At 33.6% G+C, this 27,358-nt stretch overlaps 4 protein-coding genes and 1 non-coding gene across 11 annotated transcripts; 4 read left to right on the top strand and 1 right to left on the bottom strand.

Moving 5' to 3' along the window:
• Positions 1-349: 349 nt before the first annotated feature.
• LOC133692877 (uncharacterized) lies at positions 350-1,606 on the top strand. The gene has a single exon (XM_062114044.1). It carries the CDS (start codon positions 420-422, stop codon positions 1,437-1,439), a length of 1,020 nt encoding a protein of 339 aa, XP_061970028.1. The 5' UTR covers positions 350-419; the 3' UTR covers positions 1,440-1,606.
• Positions 1,607-6,188: 4,582 nt separating this feature from the next.
• Positions 6,189-16,734, top strand: LOC133690457 (probable protein phosphatase 2C 11). The gene is made up of 15 exons (XM_062110677.1): positions 6,189-6,368; positions 6,496-6,638; positions 6,861-6,929; positions 7,166-7,231; positions 7,540-7,661; positions 8,010-8,138; positions 8,642-8,749; positions 12,792-13,084; positions 13,257-13,399; positions 13,491-13,589; positions 13,659-13,817; positions 14,149-14,235; positions 14,844-14,935; positions 15,131-15,202; positions 16,177-16,734. The coding sequence occupies exons 2-15, from the start codon at positions 6,500-6,502 to the stop codon at positions 16,384-16,386; spliced, it is 1,788 nt and encodes a 595-aa protein (XP_061966661.1). The 5' UTR covers positions 6,189-6,368; positions 6,496-6,499; the 3' UTR covers positions 16,387-16,734.
• A 1,870-nt stretch (positions 16,735-18,604) lies between these two features.
• TRNAQ-UUG (transfer RNA glutamine (anticodon UUG)) lies at positions 18,605-18,676 on the top strand. The gene has a single exon. It is a non-coding gene; the product is annotated as a tRNA-Gln (tRNA).
• Positions 18,677-19,375: 699 nt separating this feature from the next.
• On the top strand, positions 19,376-23,457 carry LOC133692439 (chaperone protein dnaJ 10-like). 5 transcript variants are annotated; one of them, XM_062113385.1, is made up of 10 exons: positions 19,376-19,756; positions 20,144-20,203; positions 20,523-20,605; positions 20,983-21,136; positions 21,618-21,747; positions 21,861-22,025; positions 22,128-22,315; positions 22,599-22,679; positions 22,794-22,925; positions 23,127-23,457. In XM_062113385.1, exons 1-10 carry the CDS (start codon positions 19,670-19,672, stop codon positions 23,205-23,207), a joined length of 1,161 nt encoding a protein of 386 aa, XP_061969369.1. In that variant the 5' UTR covers positions 19,376-19,669; the 3' UTR covers positions 23,208-23,457. The 5 variants fall into 5 exon arrangements, with proteins under 5 accessions (XP_061969369.1, XP_061969368.1, XP_061969370.1 ...); XM_062113384.1 differs by having other exon boundaries at positions 19,378-19,756; positions 22,791-22,925; XM_062113386.1 differs by having other exon boundaries at positions 19,378-19,756; positions 21,867-22,025; positions 22,791-22,925.
• Positions 23,458-24,029: 572 nt separating this feature from the next.
• On the bottom strand, positions 24,030-27,121 carry LOC133692440 (F-box protein SKP2A-like). Of its 3 annotated transcripts, none has more exons than XM_062113391.1 (5): positions 26,964-27,121; positions 26,361-26,671; positions 25,360-25,708; positions 25,130-25,271; positions 24,030-24,716 (listed from the first exon to the last, which is right to left on the bottom strand). In XM_062113391.1, the coding sequence occupies exons 2-5, from the start codon at positions 26,630-26,632 to the stop codon at positions 24,325-24,327; spliced, it is 1,155 nt and encodes a 384-aa protein (XP_061969375.1). In that variant the 5' UTR covers positions 26,633-26,671; positions 26,964-27,121; the 3' UTR covers positions 24,030-24,324. The 3 variants fall into 3 exon arrangements, with proteins under 3 accessions (XP_061969375.1, XP_061969374.1, XP_061969376.1); XM_062113390.1 differs by having other exon boundaries at positions 26,865-27,118; XM_062113392.1 differs by lacking the exon at positions 26,964-27,121 and having other exon boundaries at positions 25,360-25,721; positions 26,361-26,500.
• Positions 27,122-27,358: the final 237 nt, after the last annotated feature.

The raw sequence follows: 27,358 nt of genomic DNA on the forward strand, positions 1-27,358 counted from the left end.
CACAAATACCCTTTAACTTAAGAATTAAATTATCTGACACAAATATCTTTTTACTATGCAACAATATTGAAAATCCAAACACAAAATACTTGTTCTTCCCGCCAGTTAATTTTAGAACACCAAAATTATCCAAGGACAAAGATTATTAAGATTGGCATTGACTTGGTATTAATCGGAAGAAGAATTAGTAGCAACAGGTTAGTCTCTTACCGCTGAAAAGTCAAGCATTGACTTGGTATTAATGAGAAGAGGAATCAGTAGCAGCAGGTTAGTTTCTTGCCGCTGAAAAGGCACGCGAGCGCATATATATATAGACACACACATTTGTTTCACCAAAACACAACCTTCACACTTCTCCCTCATCATTTCCTCCCTCCATTTCTTCACCCTGCGCCAAAAATTCAATAAAGACAATAGTCATGAAGAGAGAACAAGAAGAGATGCAATTTCTTGGGGTCTTTGGCATATACAAAGAAGCCTACAAGATTATCTTCTCATGGAGAAAGATCTTCAGTCAGATAACTCTTGCCTTGATTCTTCCCCTATCGCTCATCTCCCTAGCTTACATCGAGGTATCCAATGTCCTCTCTGGAAAGATTATCAATAACCAAGTAGAGTTACTTGGGACAGAAGCTGGCACGAAGAGATACAATAAACTATCCGATCATATCTCTTCGGAATTAGCCTATTTTTGGCTCTTCAAAGTTGCTTATCTCATCCTTAGTCTTATTTTCTCTCTTCTTTCAACCGCGGCTGTTGTTTACACCATAGCTAGTATCTATACTGACCGAGAAGTGAGTTTCAAGAAGGTTATGAGTGTTGTCCCCAAGGTTTGGAAGAGGCTGATGGTCACCTTTCTGTCTATCTTCGTAGCTTTTTTCGCATACAGTGTAGTTGCTATCCTGGTTTCTTCGTTAGTGTTGATCATTGCAAGTTTTGTTTTTATCGGATTTCCCAATCTCAAAGTCTTCTATTCGTTTGGGATCGTTCTGTTGGTTCTGTACTTCATGGGGGTTGTGTATATGACCATAGTTTGGCAATTGGCTAGCGCCGTGTCTGTGTTGGAGGAGGCTTGTGGGTTTAAAGCCATGACCAAGAGCAGGGCCCTAATCAAAGGCAAGATGTGGACTGCTAAAATTATATTTTTCATGCAAATTTTATCTTCTGCAGTAATATCCATGGCATTCCAGAATCTAGTTGTTCATGGGGTGTCGATGAACACGGCGACAAGAGTATTATATGGGGTAATTTGCTTATCGTTGTCCGTTGGTTTGTTTTTGTTTGGACATGTTATCCAAACAGTGATCTATTTTGTTTGCAAATCGAACCACCATGAAAATATTGAAAAGTCAGCTCTGTCGGATCACCTTGACGTTTATCATGAAGAGAATGTGCCATTGAATTCCAAGGATGTCCAGTTTGAGCAATCTTATGTTTGAATTTGTACGAAGTAGAGTAATAATACTTTGATATTGTATCAAAATATGACATGATTTTCATAAATCAGCACTGTCATCTGTAATTTTAATTTGTTGAATCAACGTCATTTGTAATTCTAAAAAATTATTACTTTTCTTCTCTCAATCAATATCTTTATTGATTAAAAGTCTTCGGCAGCTTTATGTGTTGACCAAAAGGCCTCGCAGGGCGGAGAAAATTGAAATTACAAGTGGGCTTCTGCTCTGAAACTTCCTAGCATAATTTTAAAACTCGCCTGTTGGATTAATTTGGGATCCGGCCAATCCAAGACTGGATCAATTTATGTTGGATATTAAATTAATTTTAAGTTTTTGTAAAAGATTTTGAGTTTTATCAAAATATACCAATCAATAATTATTTAAGATCAATTTATGATTTATCCACAATTCATTTAAATCATGTTGATGTTCCATGTTAAACAATTTATGTTGGATATTAAATTCAATAAATTTTTCACCTATAAAATAAATAAATTTCACTTCTAATTTAACCTCAAGTATACCTATTAACTGTATTTTAACAAATTTCCCAACACATCCTTTAAACAAAGAAAAGCTTAGATGGGCTCAAAAAATGCAACCGAGAGCTGGAGGACAAGACAAAGGCAGACTGGCCCTGTCTGGACTGCTTTTTCTTTCTTTTTCCAGCCACGGTTGTGTTTGTTTCTAACCCATTTAAATGCAATCGATAGAGAGCTCGACGACGAATCACTGGGGTGGAAATAGTGAGTTTAGCCTATAATCAACGCTTGGTATGCTCATGGCTGACATCTTAAATTTCCAGTTACTTATTTATCTAGGGCCTGTTTGTTTGCAGGAAAGTAGTTTCTTTTTGGAAAGTGAATTCCGGGGAAAGTGAATTCCAGGAAAGTGAATTCCGGGAAAGTATTTTCCGATGTTTGGTAGTGTAATGGAAAATGAGCTGGAAAACACTTTCCAGTGTTTGGTTATGTTATGGAAAATAACTTATTAATGTTTTATTTTTTCAAGTTTATTAAAATAATGAGGAACAAATCTTACAAATTAAAAAGTTGAATGAGAATGAAATTGAAAAAAAAATATAATTTCATAAATTATCTCAAATAAAATAAATAATAATCAAAATAATAGAGATTAAATCTAAAAAATTAAAAAAAAATGAAAGGTGAAGAAATTAAAATAATAATAATTAACATTTCATAAATTATTTCAAATAAAATAAGTAAAAATCAAAAGAATGAGGACCAAATGTGATAGATAAAAAATTTCAATAAAAAAATGATAAGGAAAAAGCAAATAGCAATTATAAAAATAAGGACCAAAATTAATATAAAAATTAAATTTTAAGAGATGAAATTAAAAAATAAATATTCAAAACAAATTATATATAGCAATCAAAAGTTTGAGGATCAAATTTGATAAAATCAGCAAATAATGACATTTCTAAATTTTTCACAACTTCCGGAAAGTGTTTTCCGCCCAAATTTTTCAGGAAAACACTTTCCTGAAAACCAAGCCAAATTTTCCTTTGACTGGAAAGTGTTTTCCGTTGACCAACTTTTCCAATGGCAAACAAACACATGAAAGTTTGGAAAGTGGTTTTCCGGAAAACAAACACAGCCAAAAGGGAAAACACTTTCCTATAAACCAAACTAAATTTTTCTTTGACTGGAAAGTGTTTTCCGTTGACCGAAAAGTGTTTCCGTTGACCAGAAAGTGTTTTCCGTTGACCAACTTTTCTAATGGCAAACAAACACAGGAAAGTTTGGAAAGTAGTTTCCCGGAAAATGAATTCCGGGAAACAAACATGGCCTAGAAATATTTCTTTCTTCTTCTTCTTCTTCTTTTAAAAAACAGGGTATTGGATCAGTATGAGCAATCCGACCACAAGCCATCGCATAGGAAGCATCATCAATTTGACCAGCTCGCATGAAGCTCGATCAAGAAGGGATTTTTGATGATCCAATCCAAAACAATAATCTCAAGATTCCAAGTTCTAACAGATAGGATTAACTATGAAAATATCATCAATCTGTCATTTTCAATGTTGGCTTTACCAATATATTTAATCAATTTTATCATCTACATTATCTGCTTACAGTTCCGATGTTTCCATCCAAATTTCAGTCAGACTAGCTAATGAGTTTCAATAAATGGTAGGAAAAAATTGGAGCAAAGAAAATGAAATAAAAAAAGGTGTTTTGAACATTAAAAAAGAAGGTAAAAATTAATGACAAAAATGATAGGTTTTTGGTTTTAAATTCTTCTTAAAATTGAAAATAATAATGAAACAATTTCTTTTTTAATTGTAGTTACTTTTTAATATGAATTAAAAAAAATTAAATTTTTTTTACAATATATATATATATATATATATTTCCTTGTTCCTTTTTTTTAATCTTTATCATGTAATGGAATATATTAGCTAACTTGGATGGAAGGATAACGTTGGGATAATAGTATAACATTAAAGGTAAAATCAATTCAATTAATTAGTAACAGGTAAAATTCAAAACAACCCAGCCAATCAACGACCTTTTTCTACGCGCCCGACAAGTTTTTTTATATTATTATATAAGACTAATAAGGCCCCGTTTGGAAACGCGGCTGCGGCTGTGTTTCTAAAAAATTTGTTTTTTTTTTACTAAAATTTAATATAATTTGTATGTTTCGAATCGTTTTGATGTGCTGATGTCAAAAATAATTTTTAAAAAATAAAAAAACATCGTTGGCATGCATTTTAACACGAAAAGTTATTTGAAAAGCATCGATAACCACACTACCAAACATACTCTAAATAAGTTGAAATAAGCGTTTTCAGTTGAGTCATACAGTCACAAAGTTAATTAAATTACAACTACCAGAGACGAAAATAGGGCTTCTTAAATTTGTCTAATAAGTAATTAACTATATATTAATGCTTTAGTATGTCCATATCTAAGAACTGATTAAAGTTGATATTTGTCGAGTCTCGTTTTTTAATTGATTTGGATCTAAGAAGTTCAAGATAATTAAGATTATAACTAACATGTACACCTAATAATTAAGCTAAATCGCTCCTAAAACAACGATAGTTCATATCACAATACAAAAACAAGTAAATATTTGTTGGTATCAGATGATTAATTCCAAAGTTTGCATCGATAACTTTCTACTGTTATGTATGCAGATATTCATCGTCTTCTATCACTTTCTTCTGTTTAATTTCCTCAGAATATTACATTTGTGTCCCATCATCTACCTTCACATGCAGAGGAATCCATTTTGTGGTCTAGGAGATGTTTATTTCTTGAAAAATAGTTTTTTTTTAAAATAAATTTTTAAAAAATAAATTATTTTTTGATATTTGATAGTATAATAAAAAATAAATTAAAAAATACTTTTCAGTGTTTAGTTAATTACAAACATCACAAACATTAATATTGTATCTTTTTAGTCGTTGTTTCAGTGTGTCGAAGTTTGAGTGAATATTCATCGAGTATAGATTAAGGTATATATTTTTTTTATGTTTTAAAAATATTTTGAAAAAAATTAATTTTTTTATTTTTTACTTGAAATTAATATTTTTTAGTATTTTTTAATCATTTTGATATGTTAATATACAAAATAAAAAATATATTATTTTAATATATTTTTAAATAAAAATACTTTAAAAAACTTTTAAATATAAAATATATTTTTAAAAAGAAAACATAACAGCGATTATTTTAAAATAATTATATGTCATTGGAAAGAAAAGGATGCAGATCAGGGGAATGGCATCACATAAATTCCAAGTTTTGCTTGGAAATTAGTTGTGCCCGCAGCTCTAATTAATTCTTAGAATGAGTCACTACGATTTGATCTTTATACATAAATAAAGTCAAGTTAATAGGTGTTTGGGAGTAATATGATTTTGAATTTACAATTACATTTACATAATTGTTTTATGTGAATGATGCTTTTCTTTAAAAGTGAGTGTCGTTCATCCAAAAATCATAAGCTTTATTATTGTATAAAAAATCATATATTTTTTTTTTATAAAAAATCAAGCATATTTAAAAATATAGTTACAGTTATTTGTTAAAATATTTTTTTATTTAAAAATATATTAAAATAATATTTTATTTTATTTTTGAAAAATTATTTTTAATATCAATATATCAAAATGATTTAAAAATATTAAAAATATATTAATTTAAAAAAATAAAAAAATTAAATTTTTTTAAAAATATTTTCGAAACGTAAAAAATAATCCTTATACACAGGTGCAAAGTGCCTGTTCTACTTGCCTTTAAGTGTGTGTTTTTTTTTAATTTTAAAATAATATTTTTTAATACAAAAAATTAAAAACACTTTATTTTAATATATTTTAAAATAATTTTTTTTTTTAAAAAAACAAACACTAAAAAACACCTGGTAGAAACTGAGCCTGGTGGATTCTAGAACCAAGAGAATCAAACCCAAGTCAGATATGGCAGGATCAAAATTATAATCATGGGTTTTTATTTCTCAGGCTACTTACTGGTTACATAATTAATTTTTTATTATTCATAGCATTAAAAGAAAAGAGAAGAAAAGGAAGGTTAGCGGCTCGAGAAATCAGATATGCCTTCGTAAAGACAATCGTCTCTATCGAACGGCTATAAATCTAAGTGCAACGTAAGAACATATTCCTGGTAGCACCATAAAATACACTACCCTTGACTTGCAAGAGTAAGCAAGCAATCGGTGTAAAAAGAAAGGGGGGAATAGCCATTACAACACACAACTTGAATAATAAAAGAAAAAAAAAAGGAGAAGAAGAAGAAGACTTTAGAGCTTTCTTTGCCTCTCTGCAACCTTCCCCTTTCTCTCTCTCTCTCTCTCTCTTTTATAATTAAACAACCACCTTAGATCTAACCCTAACCTTCTCCCCTCACCAATTCCCAGGTACCGACTCTCTGTCTATTCTATAAAATATATACACATGTTTTCGTCTAATTATTTTGTTAATGTTCATTTGACGTTATGCATTGATGTTTTTTTTTGCTTATGTTATCTGGGGATTGGATTGTAGAATAATGGAAGTACCGTCGACGAGTCAACAGGAGTTTGAGTACCTGTTCAAGTTGTTGTTAATTGGGGATTCTGGTGTAGGAAAGAGTACTCTGCTTTTGAGTTTCACGTCCAAGAATTTTGAGGATCTTTCTCCTACCATTGGTCAGCTTATATTTTTCTTTCTCTCATTAATTTGAGTATTGTTTTATATTTTTTTATATGTTTTGAGTATGTGCAGAGTTAATGGGCAACCTCTCTTGCTTTTATATTTGCAGCGACTTGTCTTTGTATCGATGTTATATTTTTGGGTTTTGGAATATAGACCAATTGTTTGTAAAATTAGTTTTAGTGAAGATTTATTTATTTTTTCCCGTAAATTTGTAGGTGTGGATTTTAAAGTAAAGCATGTCACCATAGGTGGGAAAAAGTTGAAGCTTGCTATCTGGGACACAGGTAACTGTCTGTCTGATAATGGTTTGTTTACTTAAATGTTCCATTAAGTTAGAGTTTGTTTTTACATAATGTTGTCATTAGAATAGAGAGATTGGCCGTGATTGGTTGATGCATCGTGGTCTGGAGGAATTTCTGATCAGGGAATAACAGTTCCTCTGGTTAGAAGGGAATGCTTTAGTTTTGCTTGGTTGATTGGGTTGATAAAGGCTTATTTTTTCTATTTTTTCATATTGCAGCTGGACAAGAGAGGTTTAGAACTCTAACTAGTTCTTATTACAGAGGAGCTCAAGGGATAATTATGGGTATGTGTTTTCATCTTGTTTATCCCTCCCTTGTGTTTTGTCTTGTTTTCTTGCCCAACCCTTAAATGTTCTTTGAAGCTTATCCGGGAAAAGTTGATATTTCACTCTACTGTAATGTATGGTTGATATTCTCTCTATGTAATTGGATCTATTCATCACATTTACTTGGGGACTGATTATAAATAATTTACTTATAGTTGTGAAAGAACTATCTACAAATTGTTGGATGGGACAGATTGTTGCTTTGGTTTCAGTTGTTCTTATCTCGCTCCTCTTGCTTAATACTGTTGTCTTTGGAATAAGTACAGTGTATGATGTAACACGACGAGAAACATTTACAAATCTATCTGAAATATGGGCAAAGGAAATTGATTTGTACTCAACAAATCAGGATTGCATCAAGATGCTTGTTGGAAACAAAGTCGATAAGGTATGTATAAATTGCACTGCAAATTATTTGTACTATGGAGGGTGTGATAAGAATTTGCCCTTTTCTTTTCTTTTCTCTTTCTAGATGAGGATGGATTTACACAGCCTTTTCACTGTTTCAATATCATTTCAAGTGTTCACATACACACACAACACACATTTATATATGTAATAAGCATTTGTCCGTGCATGCATCTTTATGTATGGTTCTGAATTTCTCTTATAATTTGTCAAAGGTTTCTTAGATACAACAACATCAAGCACGTGTCTTTTTTATAGGTAGCATATCAAAAGGTTTTTACATTTCAATGTTTTTACCAAAATTTAATCCATTTTCTTTATTTTACAGGAGAGCGAAAGGGTTGTCACCAAAAAAGAGGGTATTGACTTTGCTAGGGAATATGGATGCCTCTTCCTTGAATGTAGTGCAAAAACTAGAGTCAATGTGGAGCAATGCTTTGAGGAACTTGTTTTAAAGGTAGATGAAATCTAGCACCTGCCCCGTAGTTCTTTGTTTTGTAATCCGTTAAAGCACTTACTTTGGTTGGGACAAGTTTAGGTTTGTTCTGTATCTTTTCTTAATTTGAAACTTTGAAGATTACATTTGCTGCCCCGTGTGTTCCCTTTTCTGATCAATCAGTTGCTACTAATTTAACTTTGAAGTACTTTTTATCTGTTTCAATTGAGAATCTACGAAACATGCTTGTTGCATTTGAGTGAATTTGATCCTTTTTTCTTCTGGTACAAATTTATATAGATTATTGTCTAATTCTTTTAAAATGATGCTTTAAAGTTTTGAGTTTTCCATCACGCTTTGCTTAGCATTGGAAGGCAGAATTTCATGCTTTCAAAATGGAACTTATGTGTAGAACTTCGGATGGTAAAACAACCTGTGTTTTCATATTTTAGCACAGTGCATGCATTTTCTTCCATCGTGATGCTAATCATGAATGGTGGTGATGGTTTTTTGTTGATATGCAGATTTTGGAAACGCCTAGTCTGTTGGCTGAAGGCTCTAGTGGTGTGAAAAAGAACATCTTTAAACAGAAGCCTCCAGAGGATGTTACAACCAGTAGTTGTTGCTCATGGTAATTGCAGAGTTGAACTCTTTCTACTGTCTCTATCGGGTAGCCTCTGGTTTTCCTGTCCTCTTCGATATAATATTGTGTTTTACGTCAACCTTCAACATTAAGCTGTACATTAGTTATATAAAAAAAATGACGTTATTTGGTTGAATCTATGTTCTTTCCATTATTTGACCAGATTTATTTTCCTTTTACTTCTCATGAATTTCTTTTATTCCCTGCTCCCCTTCTATTGGGGACAAAGTATAATAAGCTAAAAGGAAGCAAATCAGGGCTAGAATTTTGTGAGCATAAAGGAGAAAGAAAATGGGGTTATATTAGAAATGCATGAGCTCATTCTTCGGTGCACAATTCTCCAAGGAAGAAACAAGACTCGCAGAACTTGAGCATATCATCCAGTGATATAAAGTATAAACTTCATGAATAAAACCTTCAATAGAAAATTTGCCTTTTTTTTTTTCCCAGTTCGGCCGCCTGCAAATAGTTATCAGTTGAATGTGAATATGCTCTTTATTTTATTTTATTTTTATTTTGAGCCACTGGCTATTTTCTATGATTTTGTTTCAACTTCAGTTAAGCCTCTATCGGGGTGCAAATTATCAGGGATAAATTGGTCAATTAGTATATAAAATGCAAATAAATGGACAGGAGTAAAAAGTTTTGGTGAAATAAACATTTTTAGGATATTGTGGTTTAGAAATATAATATTTGACTAAGGATGTATTTGGAAATGCTGTTTAAAATGAATTTTTTAAAAAATATTTTTAAATTATTTTAATATACTGATGATAAAAATTATTTTTAAAAAACAAAAAAAATTTACTTTGATATATTTCTAAACGAAATATTTTAAATTATTATTACTATTATAATCCCAAATAAGCTCTAAATATCATGGTTGGAACCGTAACATTAATTAATTTTATTGTGGTTTACAATCATGATAAGATTATAATTAATGTCATTTAGTCAAATTCTTACTAATTGGTCTACCATTTCATAGTAGTTCGTTAAGAAATTGGAAAACAGAGGTAAGCTTATGTGTGAATAATAAATTTTGGAGATCTTAATTATAGTTTGTTTTTTAGTTTATAAGTTGAATAAACATGTATATTTTAATTCATAAAACATATTAGAACAAAATGATTCATAAAACTCATAGTTTTGTTGTGAACTGGTCGACCGGTTCCAATCACTAGATAAACCGGTTGATTGATTGAGCTAGAAAATTAGTAATGAGGCTACTACCCCTCCTAATAACAAATTTTCCCAACATCTAAATACAACAAAAAAAAATTTAGATTTATTATTTACTTTGTTAATCTTACTTTTAATTTAGTTAATGATTTTAAATAGTTAAAAATTTTATAATTTTAATAAGATTTGGGCAGAATCTCTCCTATACAAGAATTATACATAAGACATGTAAGAAAAAATAATTTAAATTCTGGTCTATTAGATGTAATTTTAAATAAATTACATTACTCTAACCCTAATTGGCAAAATTCATATCAAATTCTCAAAATTTAACATTAAAGCAAATTTACCAATAATTAAACATAATTCATAAAGCTCAATTGCATTAAATCAAATCCAAATTTATAGCAAATTAATATAATTCAAAGTAAATACTAAATTCATGAACTTATCAATAATTTAATAGAACGTGTAACTCATTACGCAAATACAACATTCATACTCTCTTGTATTAAATCATCAAGAGTAGTTAATTATATTATTATCTGATTCCAACAATACACAAAAAATCTCTAATTCGATAACCTAACATCAATTTAACGCAACACAAAATTAATTGAAATAATTAATTCATGGACATTCATAAAAACATCGCATAAAAGAAAGATAAAAATAAGCTTGATCACCAACTATATAAATGATTAATGATAAAATTGAAAAACATAAGCTTTAAAAAAGGAAAAAAAATAAACCAAGCAAACTCGAGTGAATTTTCTAAATCTGGGTTAAAATCTCGAACTCACAACCCATTAAATCTTAAACACTGACTGAATCAAGAAGTTCAATTCCTAATCAATTTAATGTTGGTTAGTCAAAGTAAACCCAACAAAGAAAAATAAAAAAAAATAAAAAAAACCCGAGAAAACCTGTGTCATTTTTAAAATTAGTAAAAAATCCTACAGAAAGCAAATAAATAAAAATAATTGAGCCCAATCTTTAATTGAATAAATATTGTAAGATGAAACTTTTAAAAAAATGAGTTTAAAAAAAGGAAAAAAAAACAAACAAATCTGGACGAACCTTTCAACCATGGGTTAGTCTATAAAACTCGATTCATAATCAATCTGATATCAAATGATGGAATTTAAAAAAATATCAATTTAAAAATCTGTAAAAAATTAAAATAATAATAATAAAAATAGAGATCAAATTTGATAAGAAAAAAAAACTTAAGAAGGATGAAATTGTAAAAAACAAAAAAAAAAATTATCTCACATAAAAAAAATAGCAATAAAAAAATAGAGACTGAATTTAAAAGATTAAAAAAAAATTAAAGGTGGATGAAATTAAAAAAGAATATTAATTTCATAATTTTTTTTTAAATATTAGTTTAAAGAATTGGCCAAAAAAACTCAATAAAGAAAGACAAATAAAAAGACCCGAGATAATTAGGGTCATTTTCAATACCAACAAATGTTTTTTCAGAAAGCATATAAATAAAAAGAATGGAACTTGATCTCTAATTTAATAAATATTGAAAGATAAAAATGAAAAAAAAAGCTTAAATGAAGGAAAATAAAAAACCAAACAAACTTGACGCGAACCTCCTAAATCTGGTCGAATCTCTAAAATTTATAACTCGTGAAATCCTGAATTCGGGTTCAATCAAGAAGTTTAACTCCCAACTAATTTAACGTTAAAGAATTAAATCATAAAAAAATATCAATTTAAAAAACATGTCAAGATAAAAAAACACAATAAAAAAAACGATGATTAAATTTGATAGGAAAAACAATCCAATGAGGATGAAATTGTAAAAAATATATATGAAAAACGATCTTAAAAAAAAATAGCAATAAAAAGAATGAAAATCAAATTTGAAAGATAAAAAAAATGAAGGGGGTGAAATTAAAAAGAATTTTTTTTATAGATTATTTAAAATAAAATAAATAGTAATCAAAATGATATAAACCAAATGTTAAGGAAAAAAATTAAAAGGACTAGCCTAGAATTTTAAAGGGGCTGGTACATAATTCGAGATGGGTAGAAAAAAAGAATAAAAAGAAAAAATGATAAATGTTAAGGAAATAAACGTGTTTGGTATATTTGCCCCTCCATTATAAAGATGATATCAAGAATTTATAAACATTGTCGTAAAAAGAGATATTTGATGATCGGACAACCTTGCAAGCATCGCTAGAAGGGTATGGAGGTTGTCTACCTGTTGGAAAACCATGATGAAAACACCAAAACATCATTTAAAGATGGTGTTGTTAATTTTAAATACGAGGTGATGAAGCAATTCAACTTTAATTAAAAAAATTAAAAAAAATGTAAAAGCCCCCAAACTTAACCCATTATTTTCTTGTTCTTTGGATATTTAAGTAATTTAACTGTTTAAAAAAAAGTTAAAAAACTAATCTATCCCAAATAATTTGAAAATAACATTGAATAATAATCAAACACCATCTTGCCCTCTAATCCTAGCCCAATAATTTTTTGAATATGGAACAAATTTGTCAAAAAATAGTATTTTGAGTTTAAGAGTACAACATCTTCCCTTCCTCCATGTCTTAATTTTTGGTTAATGCAATCAATTAATAAGTGTTTGTTTTTGTTGTTAAAAAATATTTGTGGAAACTTTTATTTATTTACATTTTAAATTAATTTTTTATATTTTTAAATTATTTTAATACATTGAAATAAAAAATATATTTTTAATTTTTTTAATATATTTATAAATACTTTAACAAACCACCACCACAACTGTTACACTCACTATCCTAGGAAACAATTTAATAAAATACCTGGTTGAACGAAGAAGTAGCATTTTCTTTAATTACTAATAAATAGAATTAAATATTCTTCTTCAACTTAAAATCATCCATACGCCACTCTACCACAGTACCATCATCTGCCTTTACTTTTCTTATAAGTCAACTATTCCAAGTTTCCAGCCAATCAACCTGACGGACTCCACTTCTCCTCCTTCCCCAGTCGGGGATGACGTCGACGCCCAGCCTCCACTACCTTCTCCACCACCACATCACCAATCACAATCAGAATCAACTTCTCTAAGCTCAAATACTATTATGATCTCTGGTAGAGATCCCGATGCCCTTTTCAGCGGCGGCGGCATCAGGTTTATTTGTTTTTTTTTTCTTAAAAAAATTTATTTTTATGTTGCTTTTTCTATTTTGCTCTTATAGTTTTGGATTTTGAACTTGTTTTTGGTTCGATCCGAAATATTAAGTATTAGATTATCAAAATTGAAGTAAATATTTTTACAAGTCAGTTATTGTTATGGTTTGCAGCTTTCTTAATGGAAGCGGAGGTGGTCAATTTAGTTATGGATATTCGAGTTTTAAGGGTAAAAGAGCTTCCATGGAGGATTTCTATGAGACAAGTATTTCTGAAGTTGATGGTCAAATGGTTGCCTTCTTCGGTGTTTTTGATGGTATTTGCCTCAGCTCTTCATTTCCTTAAATTCATCAAATTAAGAGTGTGTTTTAAACTTAACGGGTACTCACTCATGGTGTCTTATTTAGGCCATGGAGGTGCTAGAACTGCAGAATATCTGAAAAATAACCTTTTCAAGAATTTAAGCAGCCACCCTGATTTTATCAGAGACACAAAGACAGCAATTGGTATGGAATTGTGTTTGTATTGAATGAGTGCAATGTTGACTGATGTTGATACCTAGTATTTTGTTGCAGTTGAAGCATTTAGGCAGACTGATGCAGAATACCTCCATGAAGAAAAGGCCCATCAAAAAGATGCTGGGTCAACTGCGTCAACTGCTGTTCTTCTAGGGGACCGGTTGCTTGTTGCTAATGTTGGCGATTCTCGAGTTGTTGCCTGTAGAGCTGGTTCAGGTGGCTCATTTCTCTGTCAAGACTGAATTATAAGTGGTGATAGTCTAAGTATTCTTATGGCATCGTAAATTCTTAGTGAAAAAGGGATGTAGTATAAAATGGCATGAAATAGAATTAAGAATTACGGAAACTGGTTATTTATACACGAGTAAACATAGGTTGAAGAATAATGATACCAGGTCAGAAAAGTGCTTTTACGAGGTCTCTTTAAGGAAAGAGTTCCAAAGTTTCCTTGTAATTTCAAGAGTTTTATTAGATAAAGGGTAGTTAAGAATTACATTTATGAATTGTATTTGTATATTGTATGACTTTTATTATATTTTATTTGTAGCTATTCCATTGTCTATTGATCATAAACCTGATAGATCTGATGAACGCCAAAGGATCGAAGAGGCTGGAGGTTTCGTTGTGTGGGCAGGTGAAACTTGATCATCTTGAGAAATATGTATTCCTTTATTGTTCCTTCATCTGCATTTGTTGTATACTTGTGCAAAATGAATTTCACCATGGATATTGCCATTTCAGCCTGTGGATGCCTTTTCAGCTAAGCAAACTTAGATTTCTAACAATCTCATTAATTTCTCGGAGACTGGAGATGAACTGCCAAAACTCTGCTTTGCTTGATTAATTTCTTCTATAAATTAACTCGAAAACTTTCCAGAGTTTTTTAACAAGGTTTAATATTAAGTTGACTTGTAGGCTTTTGCTGTGTCTGCTCTTGCTTTTACATGTAGAAACATAATTTCAAGCTCTTTTAATGTGCTGGCCTTGTTCATTTATTTTTCTTGAATGTGGGTACAGTAGGCCTTTTCTTGATCTAATTTTTAAAAATTAGATTTTGGAACCATTTTCCATTATGGGTGCAAGTTGGGAGAGCTTTGCTGGTGCTGGCGTGTAGGGAAGGCAAATGATTCTATTATATGCCACTAATTTATTTTTATGCTTGATATTATGATATAGGTTTGATGAAGTACTGGCCAAAAGTTTTATGATAAATATCTCTTAACATGTTGCTAAAATTTCTAGGAACATGGCGAGTGGGTGGCGTGCTTGCTGTTTCTCGTGCATTTGGGGATAAGCTACTTAAGCCATATGTTGTTGCTGAGCCAGAAATTCAGGTAGTTTTGGGGAGCAAAAATAATCATATGCTTGTTCATACTGTTTTTATGTGTGATCTTGTTGCCATTTTATTTGTTGTGGAAATATGGAAGGGAAATATAGCAGGGAAACTGGACTTCACTATTATCACATGTCTATTTGCTTTTCTTGTTTAATTCCACATCACTCATGATCGTTCCTGTTCCAATGTTTAGGAAGAAGAAATTGATGGTGTAGAATTTATAATTGTTGCAAGCGATGGGCTATGGAATGTCCTAACAAATAAGGTCAGGCTTTTCTGCTCTTAAAGGATTGTGCAAAATCTTCTGAAGTCTTTCCTAGCATTGAAAATTGTTGATGTCAGTACTAAGCATGAAGAATAATATTATTTGTATCCAAAAGCTCAGGAGTGGGGGCGTTGGGGGAGTGGGTGGGGCTAGGCACATGCACATGCACAGAGGGTTACTAGTGTTGAATGGCTGGGACGAGATATCCTTTGTCTCCAGTTGATGAGAGTGGATCTTGGCAGTAATTGGTTCTTTTCCTCCTCCTGGATGTCCTGAGAGCATAAAGGAAAAATGTGCCCTTTCTATTTGTTCCCACTTGCCCACTCTTTCTTGCCTCCTTTGTCCTAATTTATGGTACCCAAGGAACCATTAGACTCAGAGTTGGACCCCAAATCAATCTCTTATTGATGGTGGAAATTTGGCTGAACTGTTAATAACAAGTACAGAATTTTTTATCATTGAAAATTCATAGAGGGAATGATGATTTTGAAGTTTGAAATCAATAAAATGGGCAGTTTATTTCATCTGAGTGTTATGGATGATGTAGTACCTGCTAGATCTTTATTCAAGAGGCATGCACTTAATGTATGATACAGTCTGCCATTCTAGAGAAAGTTACTCTAGGATTGTATTTCTGGAGGATTACATCTGCCCAAACCATCGAAGTTTGAAACTAGGTATAGACTGGTAAGCTTGTGACAGTGTTGGCGAGGATGCTTTCTGTCTGTCAAAAGGTTTGCTTCCCTTTTAGAATAGCCTCTTATTATGGGAAATTCAGTTAGGATTTGTGAAAATCACGAATTCTGGCAGTAGGATGTTTAAATTAGTAGTAAATCTATATTTACTGTCATGGAAGCTTGAAAACATGTTTTCTGGTTTAGTACTGGCTGGATCGAGATAACTACCCTGCACAATTATAAGTCCATTTTAGTTGAATGTAGCTTGTTAACGTGCTAGCTTTTATTTGCTTCCAGGATGCAGTAGCACTAGTGCAAGATATAACAGATGCAGAAGCAGCTTCAAGAAAACTAATACAAGAAGCTTATGCACGTGGGAGCACTGACAACATTACCTGCGTTGTCGTCCGATTTGATTGGTCACCTGTGTCACCATCCGATTTGTCGTCGTCATCCGATTTGAGAACTCATGAGCAGGCACATCAAGATCCAAAGTTATCACAGTGATGACAACCTTATATTTATACCCATGATCAAATAGTTTAGCCCGTCTGCTTATTTTGTTGATTTAATAGCCATTAAGTAGCATCGTAGACAGAAAGAAAAAAGTTTCTACCAGCGTATTTTTTAGCCATTCGTCTAGATTAGTCGAACACTGTTACAGGCTAGCGGCTGAATTTTCTAGTTGATTATCTTTATTGATGTATTAGTACACGTCTGGCTCTGTTGTGGGTTTCTTGCTGTAAGCTACCTTAACGTCAGAAATTGACCTTGTCAGGGAGTTCTTAATTATTCCAAGAGGACTTCGCGCTTAGCAGGGCAGAATGCAATATAGTGACAGGGGCTATTCAAGTATCTTTTTTATAGTTGGGTATTTTTTCAAAGCTGAATCAATACTCTAGAAAATGGATCTGATATTTATTACAAATGCAAAAATTATTTCAATCGTATGAAACAGCTGGCCAATTAATTACCAAAATAGCCATGAAATTAGCAAAATAAAACTACAAACACGGTTTCTCACGAAATTATGAAACGTATACAAAAAGAAATTGAGAAAAGAGACAAGGAGAAGGAGCAGAGGTCAAGTCATCCATGAAATTTGTTGACACGCCTCAAGAACTGAATCCTACTTGGTGACCTCTGCTTCTTTCACTTGAAATTCAACAATCCAAAAACACACAAATCCTTCGTCGAGGAGTTTGTATGAAAAATGAGTGTTAAAAAGACATTTTATTAACACCAACTTTTCAGGTGGAGAATGAAAGCCCGGATAATTCAATGGTGAACATGGCTGGTTAATCCGGTCATGGTGACTGTAGAAAACAATGCACAGCAGTCAGCAGTAGCGAAGCAACAAATACCTACACTTGAATTCCTGCTAACAGATGAGCTAAGGGGTAGATGGTGATGCTTTTGGGCACAGAATCATAAAGCTAGTCTAAATGTGCGCGGGGCAAATGCTCGCATCTAAATGTGCAGTCTTTTCTATGACAGTCATTCTCATTAAGATGGCCAACTGATTACAACTAATTAACAGACTAATAAGCACTTGATTCCAACTGACGTGTAAGGTATTCTTCCAATCCGCTACTTCCCACACTGCTTCTTACCACTGATTCTTCTCCTTTCGCTTTACCAATATGTTATCAGTAACAATACCCCTTTATAATGGTATATTTGAAATTTAGTAATGCAAAAACAGGAGCTTGACACAAGGCAACCTTCAAATGATTAAAAGTCTCTTAAGATTTCTGGTCCCAACTTCAATTTTCCTTCTTTAGCAAATATATTAGAGGTTTGCTTATAATTCCAAGTCCTCTAAAGAATTTACAATAGTATCCTACCAGCCCTAGAAACCCTCTCAATTCTTTGACTGATTGTGGAATTGACTATTTTCTAATAGCCTCTGTCTTCTTAGGATCAGTAACAATACCATTTGATGAGATGGTGTGACCTAAATCTTCCACATGTTGTTCACCAAACAAACATTTTGACCTCTTAAGGAACTCCAGAACATCTCTTAGGATGTTCATATATATATTTGGAGTGGTATATTGGGATCTCACTATCTCGGCTTTACAGATCAAGTGATGCTGGTGTACACTTTTGGCATGGTATTAGTCACTTATCAATTCCAAGTTCTTCATGGATATCTCTTGTTAGGCTAAATTGCAGAGTATCTATGCCGTGAGAATAGGTTGCAAGTAACTGGGGGTTTTCTTCGTAGATCCTGCAGTACATCGAAATCGCTTTAAGAAGGTATAATAATAACACAACGAAAGAAGGTGTGCAGCTGGGGAAAGGAATGATTATGTCTGCAACCACAAATCTCCTACAAAACCAGTATATTTCGCAAAAAGGAAAAGCAATATGCCTTGGGTACAGTAACTAGAGAGTGTCTTTTGCGGTGAAGTACAATAAAGAGAAAAAAGCCCAACAAAATTTCCTTCACTGCATGTGCGAAAACAAAATTTTGTACATGTATAATCCAGCGAATAATACCTTGAAAGTGGCATCTGGAAAATTTGAATAGGACGCCTGTGAAAGAATTTGATCACATTGGCAAAACACCAAAAATTTTTTTTGCTGATTGCCACAACCCTTTCTGAAAAGAGGGATCGATAGTTTGATACAGTGGCTCCAAATTAAAGATTCACATATTTGGTTCCCTTAAGAAGAATAATGTTATAAATATATGAAGTGTAATATTCAAGACATAAATGGTTCTATGGTGTAGTGGTTAGCACTCTGGACTTTGAATCCAGCGACCTGGGTTCGACTCCCGGTAGGACCTTTCCTTTTGTATTTTCGGTTTTTGCCAACCAGTTTTCCTTCTAAACGGCACCGCACTCAGACACAAACATCTAGTCGGAGTATAGGCCCTGCCAGCCCTATCTCAATGGACCGCTGCTTTTGCTGTATTTATTTATGAGTATGGTAGAAGTTGATTTTTAAAGTATTTTTTATTTAAAAATATATTAAAATAATATGATTTTTTTTGTTTTGTAAATTAATTTTTGATATTAATATATCAAAACAATATAAAAATTAATTTTTAAAAAATTAAAATTTAATAAAAAAGCAGTTTAACGGCAACCCCATAAAAATGCAGATGCTGTAGCTTGACTGGTGCTTTTCTTTTGTGTCGTGGAGCCACCACATACCACGTTCCTTCTCATGATGCTCAATCCCCAAAAGCAACCTTTCTTTATCATCATTATTTTATTTTTGAAGAAATCTTTCCTTTATTCGTTGTATATAACATTCTTACGAAGCAGAACGAGGGAAGATCATTCAGGAGACCTTCCCTTTCGAGTAGGTCCACCCAATCTCCTTCTGGGGCTAGATCATAGAGCCCACCTTTAACAACTTGGATCGAAACTAAACCTAACAGTGAGCCCCACTACCCAAAAGAGGGACCACCTTCATCAAGCCCACCCATGGACGAGCCCTCTAAACACTAGCTCAAGCCCAACGACAGCTCTCTGACCTGAAATCAATGAAAATCATATGCGCCACCTTGGTGACAGTTAAAATACTGTTTTGCTCCCGCGAAAAGGCAGTTCCAGGTATTTGTTTATTGCAGTGAAGAACTGGAAAGGCGATAGAAGCTAGTGGGGCTCTCCTTAATATGGCCATCTCTCTCACACTCAAGTCACTTTTCCTATATTCTCATCTCTTTTCCTATCATCTTTTCATTTCCCAAAACATTTCTGACTCTCCAACTCCTTGGAGAAGAAGCTCCAGTTCATCATTTCACTTTCTTGCTCTATAGACACAATCAGCGATGGTGAAGGAAAGTGAGTACTATGATGTTCTTGGTGTCAGCCCATCTGCTTCAGAGGAGGAGATTCGCAAAGCTTATTATCTTAAGGTTTGATCACTTAGAGAGGACCTATATTGTTTGACGCTGTGTTACCGAATGTAGTTAGCAGGGTTATATGGCTACTAGTGATGCCTGAAATACAAAATTTAGTGTTTTAGTTTTGGTTTCTCTGTGTTGAATTTGATTTAAGAAACATATCCAGGTTGCTTTTACTTAGACTGGTAAAGAGTGAATTATAATCTAAATTGAGTTTAAAAAGTAACGAAAATTTTGATTTCTTTCTAATGGAACCTGGTGCCTTTCAAAAAGTAAAAAATGCTGAGCTTCTTTGCGTCCAAATTGTTTTTCCTCAGGATTTTATATTGTAACTCTGTAAGAGTTTTTGTTCTTTTCACCATGGCTAACTATAAGAGAGAGAGATATTATATTTTACAGGCCAGGCAAGTTCATCCAGACAAAAATCCAGATGATCCACAGGCTGCAGAGAGATTTCAGGCAAGTCTACCCGGTTATGATGGTTATTTATCCCTTCAGCACAGACATAGACCACATCTTTTTCCTTATCAAATGTCCGATTCGTTTCTTAAAATAATTAGGCAAGTGCAAGGAAAATGCAAATAGGGATGAGGGTGTCAGGAGTCGTCTTTCTATTGCTATATCCATTATTATATTGGTAGTGTGTTTCACGTGTACACCTAGTAAATGTGGAGTGTCTAATTTTCCAGAACACAATTTCACATAACAAGCATAGAGAATCTAGTCACAAATTATTGATTGGAAACTACAAGGGTTTAAACCATTTTAACTTTGGCAGGTTTTAGGTGAAGCTTATCAAGTTCTGAGTGATCCAGTGCAAAGAGACGCATATGATCGAAATGGAAAGTATTGCATATCAAGGTTTTTTTTTTTTCTTTTGTAATTTGCTCTAATCCTGTTTAAAGATGATTCTAGTCCCTGAGGTTTGCTTGAAAATATACACCATAGATGTCTTGGCTTGAAAAATGCAGAATGATCAACTGAGACAGTTTTCTGGTCAATACTATATATTACTCACTGTAGCAAAACCCTTTTCAAATAATGGCTCGTTCATTTTTCACTGAATACTTTTTAGCGAGTGCAGTTTGATCTTCAATTTGGGCATGTAAATATCTATTTTTACTTGCATAATGGATTTGATGCGTCATTAAGATGTAGATTTCCATTTGAATATAGCTGTCTTCGTCTTCCCAGTATGGTATCTTCTCCTTCAAATAATTTGATATCCTATTTCTCAGGGAAACCATGCTTGACCCCACTGCTGTATTCGCTCTTCTGTTTGGGAGTGAACTATTTGAGGACTACGTAGGACATCTGTCTGTGACATCAATGGCTTCTTCTGAATTAGCTAGTGAAAGTGGGAATCCTGATAAAGTACATGAGAAATTGAAGGTATGGAATTTCACCAAGTTCATGAAGTCTTGTGCTTAAGAAGTAAGCAGTCCTGTAAGTACATTTAAACTCAATTATGCAATAGCAGGTAATATCATCACACTCATATAGAGCTTACACTGTAGTATTTCACTCCACCAAGGAAACTCCAGTTGGTTTGGCCGTTCCCATTGTATTTTCCTCTGTAATTTCACGAATAGCAGAGTACCATGTATTTTGACTTCGACGTCTACCTGTGTTTTTTACCCTTATCCTACTAAATGTTTCAGCTTTGAAGTTCTGCAAAAGTAGCGGTGGCTTAGAATTTCTGTCCCTGTTATCACACATGCTGGAAGTATGCAGTGTGTAGCTTGTTATAACATGTCTATCCCTACATAACCCTATTATGTGTTTTTCGTTTCTGTTTTTGATAAGCTATGATGTATTGATTATTTAGACTAACCTGCACCTTTTGTTTCCGGTTTGTGATTATTCATTGAAGGCTGTCCAAAAAGAAAGAGAAGAAAAGCTAGCAAGATTTCTGAAAGATTTTCTTAACCAATATGCTCAAGGTGACAGAGTTGGATTCTTAAGGCGTGCAGAATCAGAAGCCAAGAGGCTTTCTGATGCAGGTAAATTAAACTGAACTCTGCCATCCTTCCTTTTCTTGATACATCTGCAATTTGATTGTTTTCTATGGTTAGAAAACTCCGCAGCGTAGCTTAATTTTTCGTTTGACTGAAAGATACAGCTTTTGGAGTGGATATATTACATACTATTGGCTACATATATTCAAGACAAGCGGCACAAGAGCTCGGGAAGAAAGCAATTTATCTTGGGGTGCCATTTTTGGCAGAGTGGGTTCGCAATAAAGGACATTTCTGGAAGTCACAGATTACAGCAGCAAAAGGTATGAGACATCAGCACCCCATACCCACATCTCTGCCTCCAGTAATAGCATTGTTTGTGGGTATCTGTGTACAAGTAAGCTTACCTAACTAAATATGGAAAGCAAATCCAGGTGCCTTTCAGTTACTACAGCTTCAAGAAGATATGCGCCGCCAATTTAAAATGGATGGAAGCGGCCCTGGAAATGATGTTGAATCACATTTACTTTCAAACAAAGACACATTGATGAACTCGTTATGGAAACTGAATGTAGTGGACATTGAAATTACGGTGATACATGTGTGCCAAATGGTGAGGCTCTCCATTTCAACTCAAGAAAACCTTGGTTATCTTCTCTGTTTCACAAGGAGGAGTTATTCACGAACTATTTCTTTTTATATTCTAACTCTTGTTTAACCTTCCATTTCAGGGTAGAATTTAGGAAATCTAGTTTATTTTGAGTTGTTTAAGTTTTTGTTGGAGAAAAACAGAGATGAATTGGGAATGCATTTCCTCCCTAGTAGCTACCTATTTTTTCAACTGCTTGAAAAAAAAAGGTCTTCCATAATATTCTTCTCATATTTTTTTTTTGCAGGTCCTAAAAGAAAATAATGTTAGAAAAGAAGAGCTTAAAGCCCGTGCTCTGGCATTGAAAAATCTTGGGAGGATCTTTCAGGTGGATTACTTATCATAATCACTACACAATATTGTCTTTGTAATTCCATGAACATTTTTTCGGAAAAATTGATAATTTTGGACTTGATGTTGCTTTATAAAAAATATTCAGCAGGAAAGGCAATCAAGAAATGGTGCAACATCAAAGGGAAAAAGCTCTGTTGAAACTGATGACGATGATGATGATAGCAGTAGTGAAGAAGATTCACCAAGGGCATTATCCTATCGAACTCCTCTACTTACTCAGGCATGTTGTAATACCATTTAGAGCTAATACATCAGTTGCATTCGTGTTTCGACTGCATCTTCTTTTCTCTTCTTAGCTCTAAATTTATGCCCGATGAGAGCATAATTCTTATGACCTGCATTCCAGGAAAATCATTCTGAATTTAATAGTAAATTGATTCCAGGAGAAAAATGTCATTAGTGTAATCTTTTGCTTTGGCAGGGTATTGGCAGACTATTCAGATGCCTGTGCAATCCAGCATTTGATGTGGATGATGAAGAGATCGTGTACAAAAGCAAATGATGCACAAGAATGTACATGCCAAAGGCTGACTCTGAGGCTGTAACACAGTGTTTTCCTCCTTTTAATCATAGATTGGGACAAGCTATATTTATATTTTATATTGTGTGCGTATTTGTTTAAAGAGAGAACAAATCACATTGATCGTAATCTCTCATATAGAACTGACTATCCATTTGATTGGAACTATATTTGTCAATTCTGATAGAATAGGAAGGGCTCTTTTCAGAAATGCACTGAGCACTTTTTCCTAGTTCAAGCCGTCTTCGAATGATGAGTCCAACAATGCTGCGAGGTGGGGCATTTTATGTGCTTTGCATTCATCGCACTAGCAGCCATCAGAAAAGGAAAAGATGAGGTGACATGGCTCCAATTGTCCTCCTAGCGACAGGTAAACGACAAGAGAAATAACTAGGGTTTCTTGATTGATTTTCCCCCCAGTCGTTTTGAGAGCGAAATGAAGCAATACCTACAATAACTCGCTGGCATTAGGAGGCAGTTCCAAAAGCTGAACATGACAGCTTGGGCTGGAAAGGTTCTTGATTTGGGTCGAAGCAGGTCTAATGAAACGCAGGAAGCACCACCGCCAGCAAGAAAAAACCTAAATGCCGAATGGCTTCCGAGACGCTTAAACATCCTCAAACGCTAATAAAAAGAGAATACATAGGATGATCAGTCAAATTCTTGTTCTTTTTATTTGTGACCTTTTACGGAGTTTTCGCGTGACAATATTTTCTGCTAAAAAGTCTGAAGTACATCACATATTCGAGGAAACGGATACAACCTTTAAGATTCTCAAGAAAGCGTGCCCCTTGGTAGATCATATTAAGCACTTAGGCATATAGCCAATGATTTTGATTGATTATCACATGAAGGTAGGTTTATGATTGTCATAATAAATCATAAGCAACCAATACACACATTTGACCAATAAACTTGGAGCCAACATACCTGCTCAACCAAAGAGCAGATAAAAGTCCATAGCTTTACTTACAGACCATATTCGCAACAATGAATGGGCTGCCCATGTGCATCCACATTGTCAACTCTTAAACACAACCACATATTTACAAGGGCATGGTTCTACCTTTACAGGTTCACATGCATAGTTGCTTTAAATTCAGAACTGCGTGTGCGGCTCAATGTGCCGGATGAGGAATAGAACTTGCGGTGTGGTGTGTGCTTGGACAGCACAGGCACAATGCACGGAAGTTAGGTTCGAACAGCCACTCATAACGAGGGAATGCCTCCCTGAGCAGGTATGAAGTGCAGGGAACGAGTCACATAGAGCCTGAACAGCAGGAGGTGTGATTGCCGTGCACTGACTGATGTTGAGACTCTTTAATCCTTCCTCATCATACCTGCCTTTCATTGATTCCCACATTGCAGGCTTGTTCTTCACCCGGTTGTGGACAAGGGAATACATTGCTCTATCTGTGATGTTCCGGCAGTAGTACAGACAGAGGGATCTAAGACGGGGACACCTGTCTGCCAAAGCAATCACGCTATCATCTGCAGAAAAATTGTGAATATTCCATCAGTCATCATCATAATCAAAATACCAAAACAACCTTAGCATGAAAATAACATCTGCTCTCAAATTCAAACTGGCAGTATACCTTTCACGCCAAATTAACAGGTTGCGGGGTCAGTTTAATATTGTTACAAATGAATCACCTTTCTCAATTTCATACTCTTACCAAAAAGGGGCACCGTCCAGTACTACGGAAAAAGTCATAAGATTGCAAATATAATAGATCAGGCCATGAGAATTCTTGGGATTGCATTGTTTCTAAGTCTCTTGCCCATTCGATAGTTCAGTGGAATTTTGCGCCTTATGACAATTAACAAATACATTTTGGTTAAGTAATAATGTAAGAACATCTTGTGAAATGATGCAAAATCATCCCCAAATTTGAAAATACCTGTTATACAGACACAACCACACAAGTCAAGGGTTCTGAGATCAGGACATCCGCATGCTAGACTCATTACTCCGACATCACTCACATTCTCACACCATCCCAGATTCAAAGATTGCAACTGACTGCAGTTGCGTCCAATAGCCTGCAGATTGTTTACCAAACTTGTAAGCCATATAACTCATTCAGTGGCAGATGGAAAAAATATATATATAATAGTTACAAGCATAAACCTGCAACGCACGGTCAGTTGCACCATTCACACATCCACAGAGATTCAAATTTTTTAATTTTCGGCAAAATTGTGTCAGATACTCTAGAGAAACATCACTGAATGCCGTACAACCACTGATGTTGAGTTTGGTAAGATTGGGAAAACCGTGAGCTAATGCATACAAGGAGAGATCACTAAGCTTAAAGCTTTTGCTGAGATCCAGGTCCTGCAGATCATGACAGTAACTTGCAATAGTCTCAACAGCATTATCCTCGAGTTGTGGTTTATCTTGGCGCAGCACAAGAGTTTGCAGTTTTGTAAATTTAGGAGCAAGAGATAGAACCAAGTTGTTCATGTTGTTTTTGCACCTGAAGAAAAGAACTGATGCAAGATGTTATCGTTGTCAATGATGAAGAAGAATAAATTCAGAACAGATTGGTCAACAAAATAAGACCTGATAATAAGCCGGAACAATTTCTAAAAGGTTACTTTTCAAAAGGTCTTGAATGTTGATTAGAAATACTTTAGGAATTATACACAACAAATCTAAAATCTTGATGCAGAGCAAACTCAACCAAATCTTTTAACATTCCCCTCGCAAACAAGCAAATGGATTTCTGATTGTCTATGTATATCACTCATTTACCCGTAAAAAAAATCAAAAACTACCATGATGAGAACTGATTACAGCACGTGACATTAACACTGAATTAGGGTTACAAGTTTGCAAAGATAGCATGTTTCCATGTTACTTTCTGTAACCAATCAGCAATGTTTTCGATCATGGCCTCGGAGAAGATGGCAATCCGGGACAAATTGCTCTGTTTAAAAACCACATACAAACTCTTAAGTAAGAAACACTTCAATAACTCAAAAGGCATGATCACCTGGGTCGGATTAAGAGATAAGAACAATTTTATATACAATCGATACAGCTTAAATAAAACAAAAATCCCAAAAGAATTACAATCAGCTTGAACAACATATTGATTATTAAAGACAGAGGAAGAAAGGTTATACCAAGAGAGACACAGATGGGTGAGTCCCGAGCAAATAGCATCCCTCCATCCACTGCAAACCCCGGAAGCCATAATCAAGGTCCTATCATCAACAAGAGAAACGATCCTTAACAACAGCTCCATAGGGATATCTTTCCACTCAGTGATCACCAAGCCTTCGATTTCCACACCTCCTGCACCAATCCCACTCTTTCCACCATCAAAAGCAAGCATCATCGGCTTCTCAGAATACAAGTTCAAGTCTTCCCTCCTCCCTTTCGCTTCCCCTGCCATTTCACGTGGAAAAGTTTGTTTGTTTCTTGCTTCTGTTTTCTGTCATCAATACAGTTGAGGAGGTTACGAGAGAAAAGAAGAAAATTTTAGTAAGACGACAAAAAAAAAAAAAAAAACAAAACCCATGTCAAAAACCGTATTAAAATCATGAAGGCATAACAAAAGAAACATTGATTAAGAATCATTAACAAGACACAACTAAATGATCATTAAAAAACAATCTTTAACTCACATTACTAGCAGATTCTATGAGAGAAAAATAGAGTCTTTCAATACCAAAAGTCAAGAGGGACACAAATAAAAGAAATTTTGAAGGGTGTCAGTGATATACGTTTTTTAGCTGTGATTTTCTTTTTCTCTCTGTGAGCTCTGCTAACAGCTGAAGCTTTGGAGGGGAGGTGCATTTATAGAGACAAAAGGATTCTAAAGAAAGAAGGAGAAACGTACGGGAAGAGGTTAAGCGGCTCGTGTGGTGCCATGTGTTTGATGTTAATCAATGGTGTGATGACGGCCCCGCTCAAAAGTGGCCCTTTGATTGCTTTCTAATTTTTATGGGACGGCAATTCTTTGAGGGTTTTTATTATTATTATTATTATTTTAATGTATGTATTCTACGAGCTTTCATCTATCTCGTGTTTTAAAATTAATAATTATATAAATTTTTAATTATTTAAAAAAATTTAAATTTATAAATATTATAAAAAAAATTTATATATAAATTAATAT

This window comes from Populus nigra, chromosome 4, assembly GCF_951802175.1.
Source record: "Populus nigra chromosome 4, ddPopNigr1.1, whole genome shotgun sequence".
NCBI classification, from domain to species: Eukaryota; Viridiplantae; Streptophyta; class Magnoliopsida; order Malpighiales; family Salicaceae; genus Populus; species Populus nigra.